At 40.7% G+C, this 23585-nt stretch overlaps 1 protein-coding gene across 1 annotated transcript in view; it reads left to right on the forward strand.

Moving 5' to 3' along the window:
- The window catches only part of otogl (otogelin-like), a 209331-nt gene that overhangs the window by 24682 nt on the left and 161064 nt on the right, over positions 1–23585 (forward strand). Inside the window, exons 13-19 of the mRNA XM_059652231.1 lie at positions 231–277; positions 914–1059; positions 6757–6889; positions 12911–13088; positions 18884–19008; positions 19132–19344; positions 21561–21726. Of these exons, the coding sequence (XP_059508214.1) occupies positions 231–277; positions 914–1059; positions 6757–6889; positions 12911–13088; positions 18884–19008; positions 19132–19344; positions 21561–21726 (1008 nt within the window). The remainder of the gene's footprint in view (positions 1–230; positions 278–913; positions 1060–6756; positions 6890–12910; positions 13089–18883; positions 19009–19131; positions 19345–21560; positions 21727–23585) is intronic.

Below are 23585 nucleotides of genomic sequence, written 5' to 3' on the forward strand. Positions count from 1 at the left end.
CCTACCCAAAAGCAGTTTCTGAAATACTAAAGATGAGAAACAGCGACAACAACTGTACTTTAACTGCGTATTGGTTGGGCAGTATATTAAAACACTATTTTTGCAGTCAGTAAATACTTTGTGTTCTCCCTAATTTAAAAAAATCATGAAATTGTTCAGTATATTTCTATATTGGAAGTTAAGTACAGTGTTTAACTGTAAACAATAACTAGCTTGTTTGATGTTCGCAGCATTTGTAGTGGTGGTGTTTGGAACTGTACAGACAACGATTGTCCAGGTAAAATGTTTCTTTTGTCAGATTTTGTGCACCTGCTTAAGACAATAATAATTGTCTGGTTTGGTTTCAAGAAATTATTGCCTAATTGAGCAAACTGATAGCAATTGACATATTTTAAACATGCTTTCAAATTTGACCATGAAGAAAACTGATCTTTCTTAAACATTTCTAATAAATAGTAACACACTTATCATGAATCTGAAGGTTACGATTGACATTGATTTTTATAATATTTGATGGCTAGTCTAGACACTTCAATGCAATGTGAAGGGACTGCTGTGTTATCAGAAGTCCCAGTTATTGGATGAAATATTAAATGAAAACCTGTTGTTTCTGTACAGATAAATATTAAATATTCAATAGAAATATTTGAATTTTTGAGGTGGTCTTCTTTCAATGTTTAATCAGTTTGAACAAATGGTAATTAAACTGGCTTTTTATGGCCTTGCCATGTGCAAATTAGACGCAGTATTTGGCTACTGAACAACGGTGTTTACCTCAAAAATAATGCATTGGCTATAAGGGGTTTTGGGATCTTCTGAGGTCATGAATCTTTGAATGCAAGTTCTTTCTTTTTATGCTGAGGAGGACTTCACATTTCCCCTAAAACATGTAACAAATACTTCTTCTTTTTAGCTGAATGCTCAGTCACAGGTGACATGCATTTTACTACGTTTGATGGTCGGATTTTTACATTTCTTGGCACATGCCAATACATCTTTGTGAAAAGCCGCAGGAGTAACCAGTTCAGTGTGACGTTACAGACTGTGCCCTGTGGTCAGGTAACAGAATAACAATTTTATTTGAAAATCTAAGAGTGCAGGATTAAAATTCCTGTTAACTTTTAAATTATCCATGTGATTTTGACTGTAGAAAATAAGTGAGTAAAATATTGACACTGGTTCTGATCACCCTGCTGTAAGAAGGATATTATTAAATTGGAGAGGGTGCAGAAATGATTTACAAAGATGTTACTGGAGGGTTTGCGTTATAAGCAGAGGCTGGATAGGCTGGGACATTTTTCACTGGAGTGTACGAGGTTGAGAGGTGACCATACAAAGATTTATAAAATCATGAGGGGCATAGATAAGGTAAACAGCAAAAGTGTTTTCACTAAGGCAGTCGAGTTCCAAACTAGAGGGCAATATTTTAAGATGAGAAAAGAAAGATTTAAAAGGGACCTGAGGGGCAACTTTTACACACAGAGGGTGGTTCGTATGTGGAATTAACTGCCAGAGAAAGTGGTAGATGCATGCACAGTCACAACATTTAAATGACATTTGGACAGGTACATGAATGGAGAGATATAGGCTAATGCAGGCAAGTGGGACTGTTATAATTTGGGAAATGTGGTCGGCACGGATGAGTGAAACCAGAGGGTCTGTTTCAATGCTGTATGACTGTATTTCATTGAGACAGTATATTTTGCAAACGTTCCTCCAGTTTGACAAAAACATTGTGAGCTGATCATTTGGTAATTACCAAAGATGCTGCCACCTTCTAGCATCTCAAATTATTTTTAATTGAATTGCTTCATTTTGTGGGAAATTAGTCTGGACTAATGAATCATGATGATGATATTTTTAAATACTTTTACGGTTTCATGTGCTTATGTTTGAAACATTTTAAGGGAATTTTTGTGACTGATGTTAAAATGTTCAAGCTAAGTTAGGGTGTCAATTTCGAAAGGTAATGAAAGAGATAAATTCTTAGTCAGTGAAATTCAAGCTGCATTTCATTCCTCACCTATTTTAATGTGGGAAACTTTTTTTTTCAAACTAAGCATGATAACATTGATAATTACAGAAAATTAAATAGGTTAGGAGGCTCAAGGGGTTACGTTCCCATCTGATATACAAAGTTGTTAAACTTAAAATGTTTGTATATCTCTCTGTTTCTAAACTGCGACCCTGATTCTAGAGTATGTGGCAATCTCGAAAAAATAGCGTTCAATCTATTCATTCCATGAAGAATATTGAATAAAATCCAGATAATTAAATAATGGGTCAGGAATTGTTGTATAAATAAATGAGTGACATGCAGAATTAGTCTGCAACTCTCTTTGAAACTTGATGCAAGAAAGAGATAAAGTGGATTATGAATTGCCACATGTTGCTAGACAATTTACATCATTCTGCTGTTAGCTTTGCCCAGACAGCCTCATTCATTTTGGGAAACAGTTAGATTTACACATTAATTGTTTGTTAATTTTGTCACAGAAAATTAAATGTTGAGGAGTTCTCATGTTAAGGTGATACGCTGTTTACCTGATTATCATTAAGGCCTCATATGTAGCCTTCATCATGCGAGTATCAGCTCCCAAAAATTTACAGAACAAAACAACTTTAGCTGGTCTAATGGAAAAGGTCTAACTCGCCAGGCTTCAGCAAATTCCGTCCAATTATTTCTCTCCATGTTATGTGGGGAAGAATCTTTTAGAGGTCTGGAAGATTTGGGCTATGGCAAGAAATTTGGCAAAGTTGTGTGAGAAGTTCAGTGCAGCCTAACTTGATGTTGGGAACAACTTGCTGTATCCTTACTTAAGTCAAGGCATGGAAGCCAGGGCAGGTACCTGGAGATTACAATTTGCCATTTAGTGCAGAGACAATGGTATCAAACTTGTCATAGTTATGAGCAGTCCGCAGCCATGCCAAGTGACATAGCCTGCAGTCAAGGGTTCCCAGTATATTAAGTCAAAGGCAGCCTTCAACACCAGCCCTGAGTCTCGGGCACAGTCTTGAATACAGCCAGTTGGGATGGTCAGATTCAGGATCTTCCCCATAAAAGTGGGGAGGAAGACAAAGAGCTGAATTTTTGGTAGCCCACCAAGCATCTTGAGTCTTCCCATTGTATTTTGGCCTGTTTTCTTTCAGGTTTTAAAGGGAACTGAAAGTAGGTGGCTCAGTTGTCACCTTTGCAGGTAGGGAGGTGTCCCCAGTGAGTGAGTGGGCAGCGCTGAGGACATGCATGGTTAGTCATGTTGGGAGTTGATGTGAGTTACAGCAAGTGAAAAGAAGATGTTGCAGGCAATAGTGAAAATGGTAGAACATGAGCCTTGATGGCAGGTGGTTACAGTAGCAGAGATAGTGTGAGATATCAGAGAGATGATGGCAGCATTTACACAGGCAGCGTGGAAATAGTAATTAACCTTCACCTCTGTGCACTCCTTTGTCTGGTTGAGACTGCTTTAACTTGAGTCGCAACCTCGGACATAGTCTGGTACTGGCGCCTCTTCTGGTAATGGATAATCCCCCTCTGTACCACTCCTTCCAGCAGGACCTCCAGGTTTCTGCCTGAAAAGCAATTTCCCCTTGTCTGCTATGTCAGACTTGACAGTGATTGGCTGGGCACGCAATGGCCTTTTATAGATGGTGCCTGTGCCAGGGATGCTGGTTCATTTTGGGATTACCCAGCAAAGACTAAATGTTGTAGGTACAGTGAGTGGTAGAGTGGGGTTAGAATGGGGTGAAGAGGGTGCAACAGGGACAAGGTTGATCAATAATAAGGTGATTTTCATAAGATATGGCAAGACATCTCACTAGGCCTCATACTGAAAAACCTTCACGTGAAACTTGATGAAACTAATATAACAATAAAGAAACCCATAAGATTCACTCCATGGTTTCCAGTATTTGAATTTTCTCATATATCAAAGAGAACGGGGCTACCTAAAGTTAGGATCATGTTCCGTCTGGGATTGAGAGATCTAAGGCAGCAGTGGCCAATTCTCTTGTCCCACTCTCATACATCATCACCTCCTGGTTGCCCACTTTGAGATTACAATTTTTAAGCTTCTAAATAGAGGTGCTGTGACAAAAGAAGACTTGGGGACCGCTTAAAAAAAAGTTTAAATGGGACTCGTTTTGTGACCATATTAATGCACCAGACCCTGAAAAGTGTGTTGTATTTCTCTGGTTATTTTTCTTGGCTCTGAAGTTGAATGTTTCTATTGTACCCATTCACTTTTCCATTACTAAAGCTAACTTCAACTGTGTTATTGCAAAAGTACGTTTGGCCTCTAACCTACTCTATCATCTCCCAGTTAATATGAGGTCTAATAATGCCCAATTCCTAGATTAAATGCTTCATGCAGCAATCCAACAGTGTTCCCAAAAACAAGGTTTTCCCTCTTATTGCTTCCTTTAATAGACTTCCCAGTTTAACTCCAGAAAATTCAACTCATTGGTAATAACTGCAAAATTCAAGTACCCTTCCTTTATTAAACTACAATGTTCTTGATTTTACCCCTCCCATTGTTGAGCTGGTGCAGACGTTCAAAATTTGTAGATGTTTTCTTTCATTCAGATCTTTCAGCTCTGTCTACATACTTCTAAATATATAGACTTTAGATTATAATCAAGTTTTCCTTCACATAAAAACCTATACTGTCTCCTAATTTATCTTAATCATTCTGAAGACCATCCTTATTGCTTATTTATATTTGGCCCTCTGTTTTTTGTTGAGATATATTGACATAATTAGTTAAATTTTGGGACTAAAAACCATTGTATAACTGGCATTTTCTCAATACCTCCAGTTATCCAGACAACATTTTTAAATGAACAACTTTCATCATTAGCAAGTTAAGAATCTTGTATGCCTCATCAATATAAGTTGTATTTTTATTTGTTGCAATCCCTATCATGTTTCTGCCTCCAGCCTGATTATGTAAGTGATGAGCCATACCCTGTCACCAATGGTATTAATACAGTGGCAGGTGGGGTGCTTATCATGTGGGGAGCACAAGCAAACCTGTGGGAGTCTCTTATGCAAAGGCATTCAGCACCTGATCAAGGCAGCAGGCATTGGGAAGTTGGGGGGTGGTGGGATGTGTACTGAGAAATGCCCTGCTGTCCTTGCTGTCAACACTCCGCAGCTTCTCTCCAACATGAGTTATATCAGTGCCATCACTCAGCAGTAGCCCAAGTCCATAATGATACTGGGCTTTGGGTGGGTATTGCACTGGCAGCAGTCAGCTCCTTATCTGTGGGACAAATGTGCACTAATGCTGTGGGTCTCTGATTGGCAGGCAGAACTTGGCCCCAGAGTCTTTGATACTGGGAAGCCCTGCAGCTGCCATGTTGACTGCCGGAGTGACATTTAATTTGGTTGTTTTTCCCTAAAAGAGGCAATATGGAGAGCCCACTGGGTTCTTGGCTGACAGTCAAAACTCTTGTCACTTCTATTGAGTCGAGTTGCACATTGGCCTCTTTGGCCCACCTAAATGTTTGATATGAATTGTGGGAATTTTTCAAAATTACACCATGAAATCATAAGAACAACAATTAGGAGCCATAAACATATTTTATACTCTGCAATACCACTAACCGCAGAAAGGTTAGAACTTTGCCAAACTCAATTTTTTTCAACCAAAGGCTAAGAATCCAAAAAAAAAGACAAAAGAGATTGAAATACATAACTGGTCAGTGAAAATGAAAAAAAAAGTTACAATTTTGAATAGTTGCCGCAATGTCTAGCACTGACCTTTTTAAAGATATCTGCCACATGTTTACAGATAAACTTCAAAGGGCTCAGAAAAGATTTGCAAGGTTGTTGTCAGGTTTGGAGAGTTTGAACTAAGGCAAGACACTGAATAGGCTGCGGCTATTTTGCCTGGAGTGTGGGAGGCTGAGGGGTAACCTTATAGAAATTCATAAAATCATGAGGGGCATAGATGGGGTAAACAGCCAAGGGTTTTTCCTCAGGGTGGGAGACTCCAAAACCAGAGGGCATTGGTTTAAAGTGAGAGGGGGAAGATGCAGAAGAGATCTGAGGTACAACTTATCACACAGAAGGTGGTGCGAGTATGGAATGAGCTGCCAGAGGAAGTGGTGGAGATTAGCACAATTACATTTAAAAGGCATCTGCATAAGTACATGTATAGGAAGTGTTTAGAGATATAGGGGCCATCTACTGGCAAATTGGTCTAGCTTAATTTACGATGTCTTGTCAGCGTGGATGAGTTGGACCGAAGAGTCTGTTTCCATATCGTATAACTCATAATTCTATGACTATGTGATTTGCTATATTTCTGAGATTTTTTTGCTCTCTATAAGAACTTTATCCCTTTCTCTTTCCCTGTCAAATTGGTCAGATTAGAATGACTATTCACCAAAAGAATCTTTCTTTTCAATATGCTTATTAATCTGCAATCGGTTGTTTGCTTTATTTGTGCTTTTTTAATAACATTAAAAGCCAATCCACTCAAGACTCATATAGCATAGAAAATAATTTCATTGATAAAAAGGTATTTTAGCTTGGAGTCATGGGTTTAAAAAAACTACAGTTGAATAAATTGTGTTATTCAAGAGTGATAACGTTTTCCTGTTTACTAAAGTCAACTGAGTGATAAATTCAGTTTTGGTACATTGTGTGACTTGACAACTTTGTTTTATCACAAGATAAAAGTAAAACACATGTCAGAATAATTGACTTCGCATATTTGGACCTTGCAATTTAAATTTATTTTTTCCTTTCAGCATCTGGACCACAGTTGCATTCAGTCAATAACTTTAATCATCAAAGGTGATACAAGTAACCAAATTACCCTAACAAGAGCAGGAGAAATACGCCTCGGCATCCAGCAAGCAATTAGCCTCCCATATCAAAATGGTAACTGGTTTACTTCTACTATTTTGGAATTTGTAAAAGGGGAATAATTAGCATCTCAGGAGGAAAATATGTTGCAAATCTTTGTCAATGATTTGTCGTGCACAAACATGTTATTTACTGAAGTGAATGTTAAATGTTTGAAAGCCATTACACTTCTTTTAAGAAGTGCACTAGTCTTAGGATGTAGTTCTACTTACCAAGCTGAAACATTATTATGTGACACATCATGCACTGCTCGATGTCAAGACCAGGATGGTCTTTTGTTACATCAGAATGGAAATTCAAAATTAAATGTAAAATCAGTTCTCTGCCATGGGATGGTTATCGCTCCTATGCATTTTTAAAAAAATAAACTTGCTTATACAGGCTACCATTGGTTTCTGCTCCTTCACTGGGAATCTGCTGCTGCTTAAAGTGCTGTTCAGTGGGTGCTGAGTACACAATATCGGCACAGCATTGGAAATGGGAAGAACAAATAGTCAGAGGAAAATGCAACCAGATTGATTTCTTTTAATTTATTTTGAAATTATGAAGGGACATACAAACATTCCAAGGCCACAAACAAGGTGCATTAATGTATAATTGTTGGGAATCAAACTAATTCAGAAAAAGATCAAAACATTTATCAGGTCAGGCAGCATCTTTGAAGACAGCAGGCAAGTTAATATTAGTCAGACTCTTCTTGACATCAAAAATGCTCCAGAAAACTACTCAGTTCAAGCACAGTTGGGGACAGGCAACAAATAATTAAGAAAAAAACAGTAACTTAGTGGCTGTGTCACTGGATTAGTAATTGTGAGGCCTGGACTAACTAAAGCACCATGGCTGCTGGGACATATAAATCAACTTAATTTAGTAAACCTGGAATCAACAATGCTGTGTGGTAAAATCCATCCGGTTCACGAGCATCCTCCAGAGAAAGAAATCTGAATTAATTAGACCGATCAAGATCAATCAATTGTATCCAATCTATTACAGAAAAATGGAATAGGAATAAAGCTGATGGATCACTCAGAGCTGACACCACATAGACTGGTATGGTTAAGATGGATCATCATTTCAAGGGAAATTTGTCTTGGACAATAAAAGTTATCCCACAAATGAATAAGAAAGAAAAAAAAGTGAGGAAAGATGCTGCTGAAGGTTTTCATTTGGCACTCATCAGGACAGATTACAGAATACCAAGTTTCAAAGGGAACAACAATTTAAACATGAACTTGAGAAACCAATGTTGATTGGCTGGCTTTCCAGCGTTGATTGAAGCATTGCATTGAGGTGCTATTGATCTTTATGCATTTGTTTAACTTTAAATAAAATGCCTGTTCAAACTCCCGTTTCCTGCAGAGGACAAGTTCCCGCGTGCGAATGTATTTAGCTTCTAGTAAATGTAACTGAATTGCAACATGAGCATAGATAAATGATAGAGCCATAGAGAGGTTCTGATATGAAAAGAGGCTATTCAGACCATTGTGTCTGGTCCAGCCAAAATAAACTAACTCCCCATTCTTTTCCTACCTTTCAGCACCTGGTCTGGAGCCCTGCAGGTTACAGCCCTTCAGTGCAGGTTCAGTTACCTTATAATCAGTGTTCTGAAGAAGAGTCACTGCATTCAAAATATTAACTCTGCTTTCTCTCCACAGACCAGCAAATTTTGTTTTGGTTTTGATTTCCAGCATCAGCAGTTCTTTGCTTTTTCTTCTCTCATTAATTGTATATGTGCAATTCTTAATACACTTAAGATTTTTGAGACGGTGCTGCCCAATCACGGAATCACATATAACATTAGACACATTGTTAAGATTCTAGCAAGTTACTTGCTAGTTACAAAGAATCAACAGGGTATACTGTCACACCATGTGCTGTCAGCCGATGTTATTAAAGTTTCCAGACAGGTCATTGTCAGTGTAAGGAAAGGGTCAGGGATCTAAAATCAGGGACGGTAGATAAGAGAACAACTATGAGAACAGGGTGGTCAACATAGGACTGAAAGTGTTGTACTTAAATGCATGGAGAATAAGCAATAAGGTAAATGAACTTTTAATGCTGATTGAAATTAGCAGGTATAATGTAGTGGGCATCACAGAGACTTGGCAGCAAGGGGATCAGGACTGAGAACTAAATATCCAAGCATATGCGTTCTATCAAAAGGACAGGCAGATGGGCAGAGGGGCAGGGTTGTCTTGTTGATAAGAAATGAAATTAAATTGAAAGCAAGAAGCAATATATAGTCAGAGAGCATATAATCTGTATGGGAAGAGTTGAGGAACCGTGAGGGAGAAAAGACCCTAACGAGAGTTATGTACAGGCCTCCTAGCAGTCGTCAGGATTTGGGGAAGAAAATAAATCAGGAGACTGTAGGGGTCAAGTCATTAAATGTACTTAAGACGGAGATAGATGGATTCTCGATTAGTAAGGGGATGAAGGGTGGTAGGGAGAAGACAGGAAAATGGGGTTGAGAAACATATCTGCCATGATTGAATGGCAGAGCACACTCAATGGGCTGAATAGCCTAATTCTGCTCCTATATCTCATGCTCTTATGGTTTGATGTGATCTGCCAGTTATTAAAATGTGCATCTAATGTATCTGACACTGCCAAAGGCAGGGACAGAAATGATGGGCAACACTATTGCTCCTGGTCTAGAAATACAGCCCCAGTCCCAGTCTGAACACAGTGGGTCTCCTTGAGCCCTGAGTCCCAATCATTGGCCTTGATGTGCTGCTGTCCTGGATTTTGTGCATTGTGCTGACACTGAAATTCATATTGCCTATAATTCATTTGTTTGGCAATAGAACATTTCTTAATGACTTAACAGTAGCATCCATATTGGGAATAGTATTTCTTGTGTTGTTTCAGCAGAGGACCAGCATAAAACATTTAACTTCACTTGTTGCTCACATTATTGCAGTCCCATGCCTTTGCATAGTAATTTAATGTGGACTGTCAAAACTCACAACAAAGTGTCTCATGTTCACCCTGATTCTGCAGTTGAGCAATATGCATTGAACAATCTGAAATGGGTGAAGAATTACCCTTTCAACCAATTTAAAATAATCAATTTGACTTACAATATGCTTGCACTTATGTTTATTCAAAGCAACATGTATTCTTGGATCTGTTCTCTGAAGACAAATTGAATTTACTGAGGCATTGTGCCTCTTTTGATTTGGATAGATGCATTTGGTAGTCTAGCTCCTTGGCACATTCCCCATAACAATGCGTCCATCAATCAGAGTTGACATGTCATCCAATCAACACCCTTTTCCAAAGCAATATAAATTGTTGTTCACTTTGAAATTTGGCTTTATTGCATCTGAAGATGAGTGCAAGATGTAAACCTTCAATAGTATATCTTTTTCTCAGCAGTACACAAAGAATTGAACAGTAGTTGGAATTAGACTCAAATATGGGTAGAAGTAGGAGTGGCAGTTTTCTTCCCTGCTGGATGTCATTGAAATTTAGAATTTAACAGAAATTTGGAAACTTTCATGCTGCCTTTGTCTGCCAAATTTATTGAATTCAGCTTCACAACTTGCGATGGTGCAATTTTGAACTCATGGTTTGCCTGTCCCGAACCATAGTCTTTACTATACACCACTGTACACAATAATTGTTGAGCATTTTTGCTAGAATATCTTCTTGGTTTTACCAGATTTCTCAGATTCAGTGAACATATGTTCCATTTCAGAATGCACTGGTAGATTAAGGAAAATTATGTGGAAAGGGATAAATTGGATAAGTACAATTTCAGTGCCATCGACTGTATTAATGATTGGTCTCCCCATTTTCCCTTGCTATTGCCTTCTTTAACAACAATTCTAAACCTAATGATATTATGATCAATCATTTCATTCTTCCAAATTAAGCACATACCACATTCCCTAGAACAGAAGAAATAACAGCTGGTGTAGGTTCTACCCTTCAACAAAATTATGACTGATCTTTTACCTCAACTTCACTTTTCTGGTATAGTTCACATATACATTAGTCCCCTCAGTAACCAGTGGTTTTCTTGAATGTAGTCAATGATTGAGAATCCATAGTCCTCTGTTGTAGAGAATTTTGAAGATTTTCAACCCTTTGAGCAAAACACTTCTTCTTTTCTCAGCACGCAATGACTGACCCTTTATTATTATGCTGTAATGCCATGATCTAAATTTCCTTGACATGGAAAACATTTTCTTAGCATCTAAGCTGTCATGATCCCTAAGAATTTATACTTCAGCTAGATCACCTCTCATTTTTCTGAACTCTCTGTGATATGTGCTTGGCCTAATCATCTCTATTCATGGAACAATTCCCCTTTTCTAGAAATCGGTCTGGTAATCTTTTTCCTTCAAGACAGATAAGTGCTTCCTTGGTTCAGCAGGCTAAAATTGAGTACACGAGGTGGTCTCAACAATGATCAATATAATTCCATTTTGACTTCCTTACCTTAAACCCCCTTTGTAAAGCTCACATATCATTTGCCTTCCAATTGCTTGCTGTTACTTGCATGTTGACTTTTTGTTAATCTTGGACAAGCATGCCCAGATCCTTCTGAATCATAGAGGTTGTAGAGATGTGTAGCATGGAAACAGACCCTTCAGTCCAACTGGTCCATGCCAACCAAATATTAATCACATTAAACCACATTAAACCACATTAATCTAGTCCCATTTGCCAACATTTGGCCCATATCCCTCTAAACCCTCTCTTTTCATATACCCATCCTGATGCCTTTTAATATTTTGTCTGTACCATCTTCCACCACCTCTTTTGGCAGCAGGTTCCATACACACACCATCTTCTATATGAAAAAGGTGCCCCTTTAAGTCCATTTTAAATCTTTACCTTCTCATCTTAAACCTATGTTCTTTAGTTTTGGACTCCCCCACTCTGGGGAAAAGAACTTGATTTCTCGCCCTATCTACACTCCTCATGATAACCAAAAAAATGTGAGTCTCTTATCACTCAAGAAATAATCAGCTTTTTATTTTCTTATTAAGGTGAATAATGTCACACACTTATGTTACATCTGCCCTATTGTTGCCCAACCACCCAAATTTGCCCTTTTATCCTTTCTACTAACAAATGACCTCTAGTATTCACCCAGTAGTGTATTAGCTTCAAACCCTCCATATGGCCTAATTGTAATAGATTCTAGCTTCACAGTGGCCCTCTGATTATGGTTGCATTGCATTACCTTCACACATTGCATGTTCGAGAGTTTTGACACGGATAATACACTTTAGTAATTATATTCATTGTGCACTAACTTGATCATATTGGGATGCTTTTGACGTGCTGCCAGTGAGGCATAACTTGGAATGAATATTCCAAGCAAGACAACACACTGAAATATATGCTGTATGCCACATCTCTAAATTATTATCTACATTAAGCTCTGGCCTGTTTTAGGCAGGTACCACATACGTTTTCCACACCACTGCAAATCAGTGCAGTGTTCCAGAATAAGAAACTGAACAGAGAATTTATGCTCATATGTCAAATTATAAGAAGTTTCATATGTCCATTCTAGTGTACATAATCTCGAGGGAACTTGTTCCAGCATGGTTTTTTGAACAAATTTCCACAACAAACATTTCTGAATTGTTGGTTAGTATCCAGGTATGAGAACTCTCTTAAAATAATTGTAGTAGTTACTATTTTAATCTCCTCTGCCATAAAATAAGCTCTGTTTTCAGACAAAATATCTTAATTAAGCTGCACCCTATGGAGCTGTCTTGATACTTTAGCTTAGGTTATTAAAGTAAATTCAATTAGATTGCAACATAATAGAAATATTTCCACAGAAGTGTAACTGGGTCCGAAATGTTAGCTCTGCTTTTTCCTTCACAAATGTAGCTAGACATACTGAGCTTTTCCAACAACTTTCTTTTTGTTCCTGATTTACAGCATCCATAGTTCTTTTGGTTTTTATAAACATTTCCAGTTTGCTTTTGTGTAGATATAACATTCTTGTGGGATATTCATTCGTAGCTCGAGTATTTTATTAATTTCAGATCTTGTTACTTATAGGAATAGTTGAAATGCGTAGATTATCATCTATATTTATACGAGTGAAGACAAACTTTGGTCTCTCGATGCAGTTTGATAAAGAAGGTGGAAGGTTGTATCTCCAGCTTGATAATAGTTGGAGAGGAAACACCGTGGGCCTATGTGGAACATATAATGGAAACTTACGAGATGACTTTCTGTGAGTCTGTACTGCTCTTTAGAAAGATTCACCTTTTACACAAAATATACAAGTAAATGTCTCTGATTTCGTTTCCCATTATGGAAGTGCTCTGAGCACTGGATGTTATATACTTGGTTGGATTTGTATTATCATAGAAAACCTACACTGTGAAAGCAAGCAGTCTTGCCCATCAAGTACACACTGAGGCTTCGAAGAGCATCCCACCCAGTTCCATTCACGGCCCCTCAATCCTCACAATTCCCAAGGCTAATCCACCAAGACAGCAATTCTAAGAACACAATGGGCAATTTAGCATGGCCAATCCACCTAACCCATACACCTTTGGACTGTGGGAGGAAACCTGTGTAGACACAGGGAAAATGTGCAAATTCCACACAGACAGTCTCCCAAGGGTGGAGTTGAACCAGATCCCTGGTGCTGTGAAGCAACAGTGCTAACCACTGAGCGACTATGCAACCCCTGCTGTTATATAACTGATTATTTATACAAAGAATATAGTGTAGTTTGAAAGCTTTGTGAAAACAGATATTTGTAGATTTGTAGTTGGTGTCAATTCAGGGACCGGTTTTTTTTTACTCCATGTTGAATGTTCCTTTCAGTAGGTTTCAGATTGCTTTCTAAGGGAACTTTCAATTTAGTCAAAACTGTAAAAATAATTTTAACTGCCTGCATTGTTAATTGTTGGTTGATTTTGTGTTAAAGATACATTGTTTGATTAAAGACTGGGATCATATGTGGGCTTCTGTGATCTGTACCTCTGAGCCAGGAAGTCCAGTTCAAGTCCCACCTGCTTGATAGGTGTGTCATTGCATGTCTGAACAGGTTAATTAGAAAATATCTGAGATCACATATATAGCGAGCTAGGAGGGTTTTATTGTGGTGCAGCGACATTGTCTCCATCTCTGAGCCAAGCGACATGGGTTCAAGCCTCACCTATTCCTGAGGTGAGTCATAACATTGCGGAACAGATCAAAAATGTACGAAGAAATCCAACCAGGTTTACAGCTACAATAATTACGTGTAGCTCCTTAAATTATTCAGGTCTTCAGAGCTCTTTAGGGGATTTGACTAACTTTTACCAGGACCTGACTAGAATTTGGAACCTGGTTGCCTCATGCTAGAGTTCTCCTCTGATGATAATAGTAGCAGTCATCAGAGGGCTGCTGTTCCATCTTGCTGTCTATATGTGGAAAGAGCCACGGATCAGAGTCTCTGTGCCTGAAGCAAATTCATGCTGGTGATCTTTAAGATGATTCATGGATTCGCAGGCCACCTGCATTTTCTGCGTAATTGGGGAGTCTTATCAGAGGATCACCTCTGCTCCTGGGCTTCACCATAATGGCCATAAACAGTTCCAGTGAGGCAGTGGAGGGGAGTCATTGTATGTGACTGCCTGCCTGACTTCTGAGGTTATGTCTCCTTGTAGATGGAGTGCGTGATGTCCAATTGCTGAGTTGAAGCCTATTTGGCCAGTAGGTGCCATGGGGACTGGAGTGTTTCTGCCCAAAACATTTTAACTAAACTTTAATTTTATTTTGTGTTTGGATTTTTGTTACATTGTTCATTTGGGGCTGTTAACTTTTAGATTAGATTAGATTCCCTACAGTGTGGAAACAGGCCCTTTGGCCCAACAAGTCCACACCACCCTTGAAGCATCCCACCCAGACCCATCCCCCTATAACCCACACACCCCTGAACACTTCGGGCAATTTAGCATGGCCAATCCACATAGCCTGCACATCTTTGGACTGTGGGAGGAAACTGGAGCATCCTCTGCTTGATATGCAAAGTCTTCTTTTCAATTTGGTTTAATTAATTTATTTTACTATGTATTTGTAAAGAATATAAAGATAGTAAACTAGGACTCTGACATGTATTTAAGAGGCAGTGATCTGTAAGAATGGATCCTCTGAATAAGACTCCATCCAAAAAAAAATGTCTTATTTCATTCTTGACCATCCGGATTGTATATATTTAACACATAGCAGGTGGAAATCCGGCCCGTAAAATTAAGAGGGTCACAGTTATCAGAGATAATAGGAACTGCAGATGCTGGAGAATCCGAGATAACAAGGTGTAGAGCTGGATGAACGTAGCAGGCCAAGCAACATCAGAGGAACAGGAAGGCTGACGTTTCGGGCCTAGACCCTTCATCAGAAATAGAGGAGGGGAAGAGGGTTCTGAAATAAATAAGGAGAGAGAGAGAGGCAGATCGAAGATGGATAGAGGAAAAGATAGGTGGAGAAGACACAGAGAAGTTAAAGAGGCGGGGATGGAGCCAGTAAAGGTGAGTGTAGGTGGGGAGGTAGGGAGGACATAGGTTAGTCCAGGGAGGACAGACATGTCAAGGGGCTGGGATGAGGCTAGTAGGTAGGAAATGGGGGTGAGGCTTGAGGTGGAAGGAGGGGATAGGTGAGAGAAAGAACAGGTTAGGGAGGCGGGAATGAGCTAGGCTGGTTTTGGGATGCGGTAGCGGGAGGGGAGATTTTGAAGTGTGTGAAATCCATATTGATACCATTGGGCTGCAAGCAGAATATGAGCTGCTGTTCCTGCAACCTAAGGGTGGCATCGTTGTGGCACTGCAGGAGGCCCAGGATGGACATGTCTGAGGAATGTGAGGGGGAGTTGAGATGGTTTGCGAATGAGAGGTGCAGTTGTTTATTACGAACCGAGCATAGGTGTTCTGCAAAGCCATCCCCAAGCCTCTGCTTGGTTTCCCGGATGTAGAGGAGGCCACAATGAGTACAGTGGATGCAGTATACCACATTGGCAGATGTGCAGGTAAAACTGCTTATGTGGAAAGTCTTCCTGGGGCCTGGGATGGGGGCAACAGGCGAGTGTAGGGGCAGGTGTAGCACTTCCTGTGGTTGCAGGGGAAAGTACTGGGTGTGGTGGGGCTGGAAAGGAGTGTGGAGTGGACAAGGGAGTCATGGAGAGAGTGGTCCCTCCAGAAAGCAGATAAGGGTGGGGAGGGAAAGATGTCTTCGGTGGTGGGGTCAGATTGCAGATGGCAGAAGTGTTGGAGGATGATGCTTTGGGTCCGGAGGTTGGTGGGGTGGTACGTGAGGATGAGGGGGATTCTCTTTTGGTTGTTATTGCAGGAATAGGTATGAGGGATGAGTTGTGGGAAATGTGGGAGACATGGTCGAGGGAGTTCTCGACCATTGCGGGGGGAATGTTGCGGTCCTTGAAAAACAAGGACATCTGAGATGTATGGGAGTGGAATGCCTCATCCTGGGAGCAGATGTGATGGAGGCGAAGGAATTAGGAATAGGGGATGGCATTTTGGCAGGAAGTCTGAACTCATCCTCACCCTCAACAACTTCTCTTTCAATTCCTTGCACTTCCTACAGACAAAAGGGGTTGGCGTGGGCACCCACATGGGCCCAAGCTATGCCTGCCTCTTTGTAGGTTACGTGGAACAATCTCTCTTCCGTACCTACACTGGCACTAAACCCCACCTCTTCCTCCGTTACATTGATGACTGTATCGGCACCACCTTGTGCTCCCACGAGGAGCGCAAACAGTTCATCCACTTCACCAACACCTTCCACCCCAACCTCAAGTTCACCTGAACCATCTCCAACACATCCCTCACATTCTGGGACCTCTCTGTCTCCATCTCCAGCAACCACCTAGAATCTGATATCCATTTCAAGCCCACCGACTCCCACAGCTACCTACAATACACCTCCTCCCACCCAACTTCCTGCAAAAATGCCATTCCCAATTCCCAATGCCTCCGCTGCATCTGTTCGTATTCCACTCCCGCACATCTCAGATGTCCTCGTTTTTCAAGGACCGCAACATCCCCCCCACTGTGGTCGAGCACACCCTCGACCGTGTCTCCCGCATTTCCCACAACTTATCGCTCACACCCTGTCCCCGCAATAACAACCAAAAGAGAATCCTCCTCGTCCTCACGTACCACCCCACCAACCTCCGGATCCAATGCATCATCTTCCAACACGTCTGCCATCTGCAATCCGACCCCACCACCAAAGACATTTTTCCATCCCCACCATTATCTGCTTTCTGGAGGGACCACTGTCTCCGTGACTCCCTTATCCACTCCACACTCCCCTCCAGCTCCATCACACCCGGCACTTTTCACTGCAACTGCAGGAAGTGCTGCACCTGCCCCCACACCTCCTCCCTCACCCCCATCCCAGGCCCCAAGAAGATATTCCACATCAAGCAGAGGTTCACCTGCACATCTGCTAATGTAGTATACTGCATCTGCTATACTCATTGTGGCCTCCTCTACATCAGGGAAACCAAACGAAGGCTTGGGGACGGCTTTGCAGAACACCTACGCTTGGTTCGCAATAAACAACTGCACGTCTCATTCGCGAACCATTTCAACTCCCCCTCACATTCTTTAGATGACATGTCCATCCTGGGCCTCCTGCAGTGCCACAACGATGCTACCCAAAGGTTGCAGGAACAGCAACTCATATTCCGCTTGGGAACCCTGCAGCCCAATGGTATCAATATGGATTTCACAAACTTCAAAATCTCCCCAACCCCACAGCATCCCAAAACCAGCCCAGCTCGTCCCCACATCTCTAACCTGTTCTTTCCCTCAACTATCCCCTCCTTCCACCTCAAGCCTCACCTCCATTTCCTACCTCCCTCATCCCACCCCCTTGACCTGTCCGTCCTCTCTGGACTGATCTATCTCCTCCCTACCTCCCTACCTACAGTCACCTTTACTGGCTCCATCCCCGCCTCTTTAACTTGTCTGTCTCCTCTCCACCTATCTTCTCCTCCATCCATCTTCGATCCGCCTCCCCCTCTCTCCCTATTTATTTCAGAACCCTCTTCCCCTCCCCCATTTCTGATGAAGCGTCTAGGCCCGAAACGTCAGCTTTTGCGCTCCTAAGGTTGCTTGGCCTGCTGTGTTCATCCAGCTCCACACCTTGTTATTTCAGGATCACAGTTCATCGTGTTCCCTACTGTGTGCCTCCACAGGGGCAAATTACTGATGATAAGTAGGGATGCAGACTGGTCTCTCCACACTAGGAAGACAATTTGAATATGGAATGTCTTTGTCAAGGGCCTTTTTATCACCATAGCAACTTTTTGTTGATTGTAGATTAACTTCCCTGCTCCCTCAAACAGGCTTAGAGAGGCTGTCAACTAAATGGAGGTGGCAATACCGCAGCAGTTTTTCTGAGCAAAATGGGGTCCGTTAGTAACCGCCGCAGTGCCAGCACTTTTGTCAGAAAGGTTTTCCTTCCATCAGCAGTGAATTTTCTTATTATAAAACAACTGAGACCATATTTTAAACTTGCGCTGTGGGTTAAGTGCTCCTCCCTTCCTCAGCAGTGAGTACCATTCCTTTGGTGCTGGTGACCATCCTCTGAAGTAGGATTTCCTCTTGATTACACTCAACATCAGTTAAGATTCCACAGAAATGGTGTAGGGTGGTGCTGACACTGACAGGGTTGAATTCCCTGACAACTCTCCTGGCGGCAGGGCATAGTGGAAATGACACTAGAGGACATAAATGAGGGATAGTTGCATTTGTGATATAGCCTCTCTGGATGACTTTGAAAAAAAACATGTGATCCATGAAAAAAGTACCAGTGGGAAGTGTGCAAATTGCAATATTGGCCATTTATTTAGGCATACTGAGCAATTGGACATTATGCTATATTCAGAATTACATTAAACATTGTTAGATGTGAAATGTGACTAATGTCTTTGGCTGCAAAACATGTTGAATTACTTGGATGGAGTTAATTACATTTGTGTGCATTTGTAATTCTTTCCTTTTTCACTTCTAGTTCCCCTGTAGGTATGATTGAAGGTACTCCACAGTTACATGCCAATGCATGGAAGATTTCATCAGCTTGTGTAACTCCACTAAATATCCCCTTGGTTGATCCCTGTGATACTAATCAACAAAATGGTATCCAATTTTAATTGATGTATCTTGTGGTATATTTCTTCACTTATGCATTTTTGTTAGTAAATTTATGGTTACTTAAAAACTATACATTTCAGTCTTTTTCTGCCTTACTTGCACATACAGCTTTATATTCGTCAATGATGTGTGACATTCTCAATCAAGAACTCTTTGCACCATGCCATTCATTTGTGAATCCCAGCCCCTATTATCAGCAGTGTCGCTATGATGCTTGCAAATGTGGAAGTCTGTGCATGTGTACAGCCCTTGCACACTATGCTTATCTTTGTGCCAAACACAAGGTTCACATCAACTTCAGATCAGAAGCATCAGATTGTGGTAAGTTGTTAAGAGGTGAATTTATAATAACTGAAATGAGCCGAGTTAAGTTTTGGATATCTGGTCAGAAGGGTCTGTTTCCATTCAGAGTCATTAAGCCTGAGATAGATAATACAAAAACCAATATCATTAAAACTGATTTATGCTACCTGTTACTTTCTAAAGGCTGGATATCTCATGTGGTGTACTCAATGTGAAAGTAGAAGATTGTGAGTTCAAAAGTGATTAACTGTTACTTAATTCACCTGGATGAGTTAGAAGCTTTCTTTTTCCAAGATCACCAATGAACTGCTAACTAGAGTAGCAACAATAATTAGAGGGAAAAACTTATACTCTCAGCTTCTGTTGAAATGCTTTCCAGTTGGCTAATCACAAGATTGAAGCTGATGTGTGGAAGATTGTGAAAAAACCGTTACAGTGTGGAAATAGGCCCGTCAGCCCAGCAAGTCCACACTGACCCTCAGAGCATCCCACCCAGACACATCCTCCTACTCTTTTCCTGTAACCCACCTCGTCTATACATCCCAGACACTATGGGCAATTTAAAATGGCCAATCCACCTAGCATGTTCATCTTTGGACTGTGGGAGCGAACCAGAACACTGAGCAGAAAGCCACACAGACATGGGGAGAATGTGCAAACTCTACACATACAGTCACCCAAAGGTGGGATTGAACCCACATCCCTACCACTGTAAGGTAGCAGTACTGACCACTGTGCCACCACACCACCCTAAATAGCATGTGGACAATATATATGACTTGAAAAGGGAAAGACTAGAACAAAACTGAGGAGGCAAAAATAAAACATGGGAGAAAGTTTTATTGATGCACTTGGCTTGTAGAACTGAGAAAGTTTTCCAGAACTAAGATGCTTTTTATTATTGCAGCTGATTTTTATGACAAGTTGCTAATAATTAAAAAAAATCACCATTATTCTTGTTTTCATAAAATTGTATTGACTTCCTGAAATTTGCAAATGATTTCTTAAATTTGCAATTAATCTTGGCAAAGAATCCAAAGTTTTGGGCATATTTTTCTCTTTTGTAAACATATAGTTAACTTCCCCACTGAAAACAAATGAAAGTCAGGATGATGATGTATTTAATTTTTTTCATTCACGAGTTATCAGATTTTACAGAATGAAAGTTGAATGACCGAACAGCAAGAATACTTAATTCATGCTACTTAGAGCAGCTGAACTGCCAACATAAGGGAAATTTCTGCAATGCAGCTATAAAATGTTCAAACTTGTGAATAAAAGTGCATACAATGCTGTTTTCTCATTTTCTCTGGTTTGCTTAATTGACAAAACCTCGTTAAAAGTAAAAGTCTTATACTGCCTATTGTTCTTCTAGGCCTGTGCTTCTTTCAGTTGGCCATCATTAGGCAGATAAGAACAGCTCAAGTATGACTTATCTCCAATGTTCTCTTCAGTAGAACTCTGACATTACAGAATCAAATCTCAGTCGATACATTGAGTACAGATTCTTTCCAGTTCTTTGAAAGGCTGTGGCAGGAGGCAGGCTTTCGGGTGGACCAGAGAAGGAATTTCATGGTCAAGTGGCCTGACATATTCCTGCCTCTGGGCAATCTTGTGGAGATGGGCCATCGCCTGCAGAAGCAAGCTGCATAATTAAGCCCCAAATGTGAGCTGATTAGGGACATTGCTGGGGTGTTTTATAAACTGGAAGTCATCCAGAAATCTGCTACCTATGCCTTAGTTTCTATTCCCGTACCATCCCCGGGCTCACTGAACTATTTTCGCTTCTCGTCAAGCAATGTCTTGATTAAGTAATTCTCATCCATGTTTTCAAGGCCCTATATGACCATTTTCTCTTCTATCTCTGTAATCTCCTTCATTTGCACAACTCTGCAAAATATGCATCTGCTTCTAATCTTGATCTTTTCCAATTTTAGTTTACTTTGCCGTCAGTTGTCTCGACACATATATTGTCCCTCTCTATACCTCTCCAATTCTCTTCCTTTCTTTAACCCTTCAGGCTCCTTAAAACTTCTGTTTTGTTCAAGCGTTTGGTAATATGACCTAATATCTCTTTATATGATCTGGTATCATATTTCGTTTTATAATTCTCTGACAAAGCACCATGTGATGTTTTATTATTATAAAGGCAGTGTCCAACTATAAGTTGTTGTCATGTACAGGATAAATTTATTTTGTCACTTCTTTTAGCTTGGCATTATTCCGCTGTACAGGTATCATCTGCCCGGCTAATATGTTATACCATACTTGTTCCTCCTCTTGTGGACGGACTTGCCAGTCACTTGCTGTAAATGAGGTTTGTGGTGATGATTGTGCTGAAGGCTGCAACTGCCCCAATGGAACGTTCTATGATGAAGTATTGCAACGCTGTGTCATGCAGTAAGTATGTTTTTGTTCTACTATTTCTCAGCACATCAGCTCTGTACATCAATAAACTGAACTATTTTATCACACTTACTTTATCACCTTTTGTCTATTAACTGATTTTGTTCTGCAGTCAGATCAGTAATGAAAACCTTTCTAAACATGAATTAAGATTTTTCCTAAATTTTTTACTCTTACTGTTAGCCTCCAGTGCTCCTAGTCCTGTAGTAGTTTTGCACAAATAGTGAAATGGAGGCAGTATTTGGGCTTTGGCCTTTCGACTGTATCGCCTGCTATTTTTTCTTGCAATTCTCTATATCTTTTGCCACCACCTGGGTTGGTTAGCTCAGTTGGCTGGCTAACAAGCTTATGAAACAATGTGACGCCAACAGCATGGGTTCGTTTCCTGTACTGGCTGATGCTATTGTGAAGGATTATCCTCCCCTTTCCTGACGAATGGTGACCTTCAAACTAAATTACCACCAGTCTAGAGAGAGTGTAACACTAGACCCATTCAGGCTGAGATGATTTTACCTTTACATGCAAACAGTCCTGGAAACATCATGTCAATTCACCAACATCAGGGGCTCCTCCCGGAAATCAGAAAGGCACTACATGCTACAGCTTTGCCTTGTCCTCAAAGGAAGTCTTCTTAAATTTTCAGTTTTGATCTGTTTATATGACCCAGTATCATCTGGCTCAGTCCAAGTCCAGACTCTAGAAAGACTTTGGGTTGCAAACAGCTATGATGGAAATCAAAGCATCGTTCCATGCCTGTAATACTGAGCTGGCTTTTACTTACTCCACCAATGGGTTTTATGGCACATGAAATCCACAGAATGATCTTCCTACTTCATATGTTTCCACCCTGATCTGTGTGAAATTTTTTGATGATGTGTTGGGTGTGATGCTTATGCTCCAGCCTTTTGAGGCCCTAATGGCCACTTACATCCAGCTGCTCCAAGTATTTTACTGGTAACAGGGAGAAGGTCCTGACCATGGTGGGACTTGGCACTCTCCATGGTAATAATTGGCACTCATTATGTTGGGACTTGGCACAGACCCTTTGGGACTTGGCACGCCCCATGGTGGGACTTAGGACAAGCCATGGACCCTAGCGCACACTATGGTGCACTGTCTTCTTATGCCAATTGGAAAGCATATAGTCCTTAGCAATGAATAAAATTTAAAAAAAACCTTTCTCCCCCCTATTTTCAATGCGATTATATTTGGTAAAGAGAAATGTTCAAAAGAAGGGACAAAAACAATTTTCATGTTAGACTATGAGACCATAAGACGTAGGATTGGAAGTAAGGCCATTCGGCCCATCAAGTCCACTCCGCCATTTAAATCATGGCTGAGATGAATCTTCTCCACATAGCAGTGTCCTGGAGATTGACCTTTAATTCTTGGAGACACCAGACCAATTCTGGAGGCTTGGCAATCCTATTCTTGCTCATGCCCCTGGTCTCCTGACGCACTCCCTCGCTCAGCTGAAAGTTCCAACCTCAGACTATCGGGGTTCAACATGATGGTGGGACTGCCCACTGTCCTAGCCCACTGCTCCCAGCAGGTGCTGCCACAACTACCAATGACTGGTAGCTCTCTAAAGTGAGACTTCCTCTCAGAAAAGGCGTATCAGTTCTATTTTAAAGGAATTGTCTCTGCTCCAGCATTAATTGCTGTGGCCAGCCTTCAGTCTGGTTCCACCTCAATGTTTTAGTTGGAACTGCAAAGACTGTGTCAGCCTGTTGGATAGTGGCATCAAGTCTTATTAGTTGTTGATGTGGAGACATATGCAGAAGCTGTCAAGGCCAAATGTTGCATTCATAGAATCCCTCCAGTGTGGAAACAGGTCATTTGACCCATTGAGT

The sequence above is a fragment of the Stegostoma tigrinum genome, chromosome 18, assembly GCF_030684315.1.
Source record: "Stegostoma tigrinum isolate sSteTig4 chromosome 18, sSteTig4.hap1, whole genome shotgun sequence".
NCBI lineage: Eukaryota > Metazoa > Chordata > Chondrichthyes > Orectolobiformes > Stegostomatidae > Stegostoma > Stegostoma tigrinum.